General features: G+C 39.6%; 1 protein-coding gene across 6 annotated transcripts; it reads left to right on the forward strand.

Moving 5' to 3' along the window:
• Nucleotides 1-1,515: 1,515 nt before the first annotated feature.
• Nucleotides 1,516-7,439, forward strand: LOC104604859 (hydroxyproline-rich glycoprotein family protein). Of its 6 annotated transcripts, XM_088903550.1 has the most exons (4): nt 1,516-2,559; nt 2,661-2,741; nt 3,078-3,541; nt 5,894-7,439. In XM_088903550.1, exon 4 carries the CDS (start codon nt 5,910-5,912, stop codon nt 7,191-7,193), a length of 1,284 nt encoding a protein of 427 aa, XP_088759676.1. In that variant the 5' UTR covers nt 1,516-2,559; nt 2,661-2,741; nt 3,078-3,541; nt 5,894-5,909; the 3' UTR covers nt 7,194-7,439. The 6 variants fall into 6 exon arrangements, with proteins under 6 accessions (XP_088759676.1, XP_088759682.1, XP_088759672.1 ...); XM_088903556.1 differs by lacking the exon at nt 2,661-2,741 and having other exon boundaries at nt 1,521-1,668; XM_088903546.1 differs by lacking the exon at nt 1,516-2,559 and having other exon boundaries at nt 2,606-2,741.
• The last annotated feature ends 445 nt before the right edge of the window (nt 7,440-7,884 follow it).

The raw sequence follows: 7,884 nt of genomic DNA on the forward strand, positions 1-7,884 counted from the left end.
TGTGCATAACTACTTGATTCAAGAGCTCTTAGAGCAGATCGTCTAGTGGGTTCTTATCAGAATTTCTAACACACTTTAGGCCATTTCATAACAAATATAATCTTTTAATCACCATAAAATCATTGAATTATCATAATATGCTATGTAGAATAAATTCCATTAATCATTCAAACAACTTGAGTTCAACTTTGACTATTCAAGAGTTTAGAGAGAGAGAGAGAGAGAGAATATGATGCCAGAAAGACATGATACTGAAAAAACTTACAACTAATCAATCAACATCATAAAAGCAGGAACCAATTAGGTAAATTTTCACCAAAATTCATGAGGGATTGTGATTGGTCAAATTATTTTTTGGTGTTTAATTATTACACACCACACTAACAACACCTCTCCCCAAAGTCGATGGTTGTGGGAATTGAATCCGCCTCTATACTAGAGCAAACTAGTTAATATACCAACTGAGCCACCTCTTAGTTGGTTGGTCAATGCCTTTTCGGCATTATATATATAAATTGGTTTACACTTTATAATTTGATTTTTTTTTTCTAAATTAAGGAAATTAAACCAAAACTGAAAAAAAAAAGCAAATCTTCAACCATATCAAACCATTTCTTAGGTCCAAATCAAATCAAAACCACCGATTTCAATTTGGTTCCATATGTATTGACAGTCTCAACCATATAGTGAACACCCCTATGGATAGGCAGTGAAATGGGTTACTGGCACATAGGCAACAACCGAAGAGTTGATACAAAGCTGCAACTAAGACCCAAGCGATAGACCATAAGCAACTGATTTTTAAAAAGGACAAATTTTTTAAAACAATAGGAAATTGTCTAACTCCTCTTAGTATTTGCATATTGTCTTAAAGTACCTTTAAATTGTCTAACAATTGATATCATTACTAACCGCTAATGAAAAAAATGTCAAATTTACCTTCCACTATTTCTCAAAATTTCAAAATAAAACTCAACTTCATAAAAAAATTGTTTGGATGCACACAACGGCTTTTCAGGCAATAAAACCCAATTAATGAAAGTTTTCAGTTGGATTTAAAGCCCGTCTCATAAAGAGAAAGATGTTTGAAGCTATAGACATGCAAAAGCTCCACAAAACGGTACGAATCAAAATTGTTTCAGTTTTAAACACGCTAGAATCAAACTTGAAAAGACAAATTGTTTCAAGCTAAACCCTTGTTTTTTCTACAAAGACGGTACAGGATTCAAGGCCAACTGAGGTGTATCAGATTGGAATATCCATAGATCAAGGTGGAAAAAGATATTAGATTTCTATCTGGCATTTCATCGAAGATTTTCTCATGAGCAGATACGAAATCCGAGCAGGCGAGCACCTGGAATACGATTTCAAATATGCGCCCCCCTGCTGTGCGCCCCACAAACGCCCCATGCAACAGGAATGTGCCACATGTCTAAACACATGATTTCGTGCTTCCCGCATGCACGGCTACGGCGGTGAACTTGTCCTATTAGCTCCAAAACGAGCTCAAACCCCATTTTCACTATTCCTTCCTACTCCCACCCCCACTCCGAGACTCAAACCTGAGAAGCGAGAACCTCTTAACCCCGTTCTACTGCATTCATCTGAGCTCGGATACAGCTCCCTCTCCAGCACCGGCGAGGGCTCCATCTATTTCACCGTCACGAGGTGCTTTCAATTCTTTCATATCTTTAACATTTTTTGTAGGGATTAATTTTATTTGGCATTTTTTTTTTTCGTTTCAAGACAAAGGAGGGGGTTTTAATCATCCACCACCGGTCATTTCCGGCGACTATCGGCAAATGCATATAACCTAAGACTGTGAAAACCCAGACGTATTTCCTGTCATAGTGATTGAAACAGGATTAGTATTTTTCCCCTTTATCAGCATACCCCACTTTCCTTTAGACCAACAGAAACTTCAGTATATGTTAAATACAACAAACCACCTATTTTTTATTGATTTCTAACATCTTCGAATGAATATCCAAGAGTGTACTGGTAAAGAGGGAGCTAAATCCGAGCTCGGATGGAGGGAGTAGAACGGTGTCGGTGGTGGATGATTAAACTCTCCTCCTCTGTCTTTAAATGGAAAAAAAGAAAATATCGAATAAAATCAAACCCTAAAAAAGAGAGAAAAGAAAAGCGCACCACCTGATAGCTGATGTTCGTCGGAGATGGTCGGTGGCGGATGATTAAACTCCCCTCCTCCTCTGTCTTGAAATGAGAAAAAAAAAAGAAAATTGTCAAATAAAATCAAACCTTAAAAAAAGTGTAAAACATATGAGAGAGTTGGAAAGCACCTTGCGATGGTGAAGTGGCCGGAGCCCTCACTAGTGCCGGAGAGGGAGCTGAATCCTAGCTCGGATCTCAGGCTCAAGTCTCGGAGTGAGGGCGGGAGCAGGAATAGGAGTTTCGGCTTGTACTGGAGTTAACAACCGTCCCATTAGCCCTGCACACGGGAAGCACAAAATCGTGCATCTGGACATGTGGCGCATTCCTGTAGATTCGAATTCTTGGGATACAATTCCAAAATATTATTGAATAGTAGGGCTTTTGGTAAGAATCCTAATTTGATGTCAAGTGAAGAACGAGATTTCTAGCTATGTTCAAGAGATGTTTCTAATACAAGTTCTTACTTGAAATCTCTTTCCGGTAAGAATCCCGATTCGTTCTTCACTTGACTATGTTTTGGATGGCAGATACTTCTCGCCTATGCTCATTGCAAGAAATCACCATAGGTGTGTTGATCCTCATTTCGTATTCGCTCAAGGGTCTAGAAAATAGAAGTCATTATAGTCTGAAGTTCATAGAATTCCTTCCATTAACTAGAAATTCAAGGAAAGATCAGGTTTGACTAACCTGCAATGGAGAAGAACCTGAACATTAACACCTTTATCCTTGTCATGCTTTTTATTGTATTTGACAAAAACTACCTCTCTTTTGTATTTGACAAGGTTTGACACTTTATCATTCCCCCATTCATCTCAACTCCCATATTGATCTTGACAACTATGGAATTGGAACTTATGATCTGTTTTATTGTGTATTTTATAATTGTACACTATTTTGTGTAGGTTTTTGGTTTGGCATCTCAACAGGAGAATTTGGTTGATCAATTTGTTCTCCTATTGTCAATGAAGTTCTTGAAGGTTATAACAACACCATTTTCGCATATGGTCAGATGGGTCTCAACACAGGGAAAAGATGTACTGTAGAAATTCTATTGAAAGACGTACTGCAGAAACTCTGCTTTTCTTAATGATCACTTGGAATACGATCGTCATTTGACTCATTTCTACTGCTAGAAGAATTTCTCGACGAACAAATAGACATTTTGTGCGAAGAGCCACTCGCACACCATGATAGCAGATAAATCTCTGAATCTTCCAATGACAAGTATGAGAGATGCTCCTAATTCACACATATGTCAACTCAGCAATGAATCGCCATCAATACAAACCACTGATTGCATCACGTCTCCTTCCCAATACCGATTGGCTTTTGCCTAGATGCTTACAAACCACTTGCAATCTTGCCAGTAAATTCCCTTGCTTCTCTCCCAAGTCCCAAGGTTGCTCTTCGTCTTTGTGGGTGAGGATGCCAATGTTTCTAGAGTTGTTGCAGCTGCCGTTGGTAGGGATAGCAATTAATTCTCCCCATCCTCAATGGGGACCTGACTTTCCTAATCTGATGGGGTCGAGGATGGAGATTGTTTTGGCTGAGCGGAGACAGGGACAGAGATTAATAGGTATCCTTGATCGGGGTCAGAGTCGGGGATGGGGATTGAGGTCTCCGTTCTGCCTTGACCCCGATTATATATATACATATAAATGTTATTTATATTAGGGAAAATTCCTGATTAGTATCCTGTACTTTGGCTCAAGTGACAATTTGGCCCCCAAACTTCAAAATGCGACAATTTAGTACCCGAATTTTCAAAATGTGACAATCCAGTACCCGAACTTTCAAAATGTGACAATCCAGTACCTGTTGTTAACCATTCCGTTAACAAGCCGTTGTGACATTTGAAAAGTCAAAATTTCCCTTTGAATGCTATGTAATTCTTTTTATCAACCATCTAAACATTGACAAAAAATCTGAACAATCTCAAATTCTAGCCTCTTCTATTAAAAAAAGTTGATGATTGTTTAGAAGAATCTAGAGTTTGGGATTGTTTGTTTTATTGTCAATGTTTGAATGGTTGATAAAGAGAATTAGATGACATTCTTAGGGCATTTTTGACTTTTCAAATGTCATTTAACGGTTGATTAACGATAGGTACTGATATTAAATATATATTATTATATTAACGGCTGATATTCAAAAAAGTACAGGGTATTGATTGGGAATTTTCCCTTTATATTAAATATATATTATTATATTATTTATATTATATATCAAAACATTTTTAAACATTATTTATAATTAAAATTTTTTATTTATTTAAGTAAATTTATTTTTCAAAAAAACTATTATTTAAAAAAATTAAGGGATTTGGGTCCCGTAGGAAACCCATCCCGTTAGAGATTGGGGATGGAGGTTAATTTTAAAATCGGGGTTGGGGACGAGGAATATGATCCCTGCCCCGAACCTGTCCCGTTGCCATTCTGGTTAAGGTGTCGTCTTTTCCAATCCTGGAGCTGATGCTATAAAAATGTATTTTAGAAATTAAAAAAAAAATATATCAGTCACGCAATGCTACATGTAAACGGAGTATAACGTAAAGTTAACAATAAAGAACGTATTAGACAATTGTAAAAAACTTAAAAGGTAATTTTATAAGATATATATACAATATGGCTGTGTTTTTATAGATTTCTCTACGTTCTTCCTTTTCCTTCAAACCAAACATAGCCGAAGGGTGGAGTTAGTTAATTTCATATACCATGACGCCGAGAGCAATGAAGAAGCCGCTTCCACAACGTATCAATGGTGGGGCAAAATCGTCTTTTGATATTTCTGTCAACCATAACGGCCCCGTGTATGTTTCAAGTCCGATAAAAAAAGCTCGAGCCTCAGCCCTCAGGGCATGTAGCGTATGTCTAATTGTTTTGAAGTGTTTTGCTCTTTGAATAAATTAAGCTTCTTTCTCGGAATTCCTTTTTTTGTACCAAATCTTGGCTACCCGTATTGGCGAAACCTCTGAAACTCAGGTTTTTATTCTTCGACCACCTCTGTTATCCGAGGAGTTCCAAGATATTCGATCTGGGTAACGCTTCTTTTACTTATTCTTCTTTTCCTTCTCAGCCCCTTGTATTTCGAGTTGTCTTTGTTTCTCGGCCCGCGTATGCTATGTGTTTGAATTGGTTGATCTTTAGATTTTTTGCACTTGAAAGTCGTATTTTTGTTTGAATTCCGCAACTAGGGTTTTTTGGGTTCCTGAGAAAAGATGATTTTGGGTTTGGGTTCCGCAATTAGACCTTCATTTTAAGCAGAACAGAATGAAAACAAAACCTTCTTTCTTCTTCTTGTGTCGCCTTTAGTGGCACTATTTTACTGATACTTGTCCGTCTCCAATGCGTTATGGGCCCTAGGCTGTTGGCCCCCAACAACCAAAGTTCTATCGCCGGCTTGCGCAGTTGCGCTAACTGAAAACCCCTTGTCAAATTTTCATCGTTTCTCACTCGATCAGACCTTTTCTCTTTGCGCTCTTCCCCCCTGTTCAGGCCATGCGCTGGTGATTGAAGGGTTCATCTCCCCACTTCCTCATTCTTTATTCTGGCTGCGCCAGCCACCTAGTTTAGCTAGTAAATCGTTGGTTTGCAAAGGAGAAACGGAGTTTAGTCTTTAAACCTCCAGTTTGATAAACACAAGATTTATAGAGATCTCAATTTGTAGTTTTGAAATTTCCATTTCTGTAATTATTTAGAGATTTCAATATTCATTGCAGATAACGAGTAGCGAAGATGCTGCAAAGTCATCCGCCTCAAATTCTACAATCACCGGCTAGGCTTGGCCTCACGAACCCTAATTCACCCTCCCTCCCCAACCCAAGCACTCCTAAGCTTTCTTCCCAAAATCCTCAACACCACGCTCTTCACCTCCATCAACAACAGCAGCAGCAGCAGCAGCAACCGCAGCAGGCTCCATCATCGGTTGCCACGACTTCTTCAACACTACTCTCTCTCCTCCCACCTCACCCCCGAGCACAATCCCTCCTCCTTCAGATGGCCTCCCTCGCCACCCGACTCTTCGAAGTCTCACCCACTAGATCCTTCTGGCTCTCTTCCTTCCGTGGCTCCCTCCCAACCTTTCTCCCTTCCCAAACACCCCTCGATTCCTCTCCTTCCACCACTAAAGAAATCCTCTCCCTCTTCACTTCCCTCCAGACTCAACTCTTTGAGGCTGTTGCTGAACTCCAAGAAATTCTTGATCTTCAGGATGCTAAACAAAAAATTTCCCGTGACATCCGGGCTAAGGACGCTGCCATACTTGCCTTCGCTAACAAGCTCAAGGAAGCTGAACATGTCCTTGACATTCTGGTTGATGATTACTCTGATTATCATCGCCCAAAACGATCTAAACCCACTACCTCAGAAGGAAATCCAGAGAACCCTCCCTCCTATTCTTCTAGCACTACCATTACAAATCCACTTAATTTATCAAACATTCTCTCTTATGCACATCGAATAAGTTACACAACATTTGCCCCACCAGAATTTGGGGCTGGTCAGGCTCCCCTCCGTGGAGCCCTCCCACCAGCACCACAAGAAGAGCAGATGCGTGCTTCACAGCTTTACAACTTTGCTGATCTTGATGTTGGGCTACCCAAGACAGTGGAAACTAAAGAGAAGACTGTTGTGACGCTGATTGAGGCCCCTTCACTAAAACCGGTAGAGACCAATCCACCTATCGATTTGGCAGCAATTCAGGGACTTATTCCTCCACAACTCACAATCCCATCAGGCTGGCGACCTGGGATGCCGGTGGAACTGCCAGCAGATTTACCTGTGCCACCACCTGGTTGGAAGCCTGGGGATCCGGTGACTTTGCCTCCCTTGGATGCTCTTGTTGGTCCTAATAAGGGTGAGGATCAACCACCACGGCCTGCAGTCTCTCAAATGCCTCCCAAAGCACCTGAGCCCATACAGGTTCGGTATGTTCAACTTGATATTAACCCTGATCAGGATGACTACAGTAGTGATTATAGTAGCGATGTGGGAAGCTCTGAAGAGGATGATGAAGATTGAAAATTCAGTTGAGGATGTCAATTACCTGGGTTTTGACAAAATTTTCACGGTATTCTAGGCTGCAAAACTTACAGGTTGTACTGTTCCTTTCCTTTTGAAACTGCTATTGATGGAAATTTAAGGTTTGTAGTTGGTTCAAGGTTGGCTGTTTGGGGCTTTGAATCACAAGGTTCACAAATTGTGTTTTCTTGTATGAAGAATATCTTCATTGGTTGCATTAATGGTTCTTTCACAACTGCAAGAAAATGGGCACCTTGCAATGAGTGCCATCCATAACTTCAATGAAGCTCTAGCTAACCTTTCTTATTGAAAGGTAATTGGATTTTGTAGGTGTATATAAAAAGGTAACTTATTGCCATAATACAGTTCTAACAATCTACCGTAAAAAACAGAAAACAGTTCTAGCAGAAAAATTCTGGAAAGAGACAATAAGGATTAGATTTTATTTTTGTGGACAGTAAAGTTCCACCATAATGGAGACATCTTAGGTACAGCAGAGGATGCAAATACTTGCCCAGAATAACTTGAAACCATGCAGTTCTAACAGAATTATTCTGGAAAGAAAGACAATGAGGTTTAGACTTTATATACAGGGGCAATACAATGGAGACATCTTAGGTATTGTAGAGAATGCAGATATGTACCTCATAGAATTTGGCAAAAATTTCTTAAATCAATTTGTCATCCAAGC

This window comes from Nelumbo nucifera, chromosome 1 (assembly GCF_055504915.1).
Source record: "Nelumbo nucifera cultivar China Antique chromosome 1, China Antique-T2T, whole genome shotgun sequence".
Lineage (NCBI taxonomy): Eukaryota > Viridiplantae > Streptophyta > Magnoliopsida > Proteales > Nelumbonaceae > Nelumbo > Nelumbo nucifera.

Coding starts and splice junctions, on each gene's coding strand:
- LOC104604859 (XM_088903550.1), top strand. CDS start 5,910: ATGCTGCAAAGTCATCCGCCTCAAATTCTACAATCACCGGCTAGGCTT.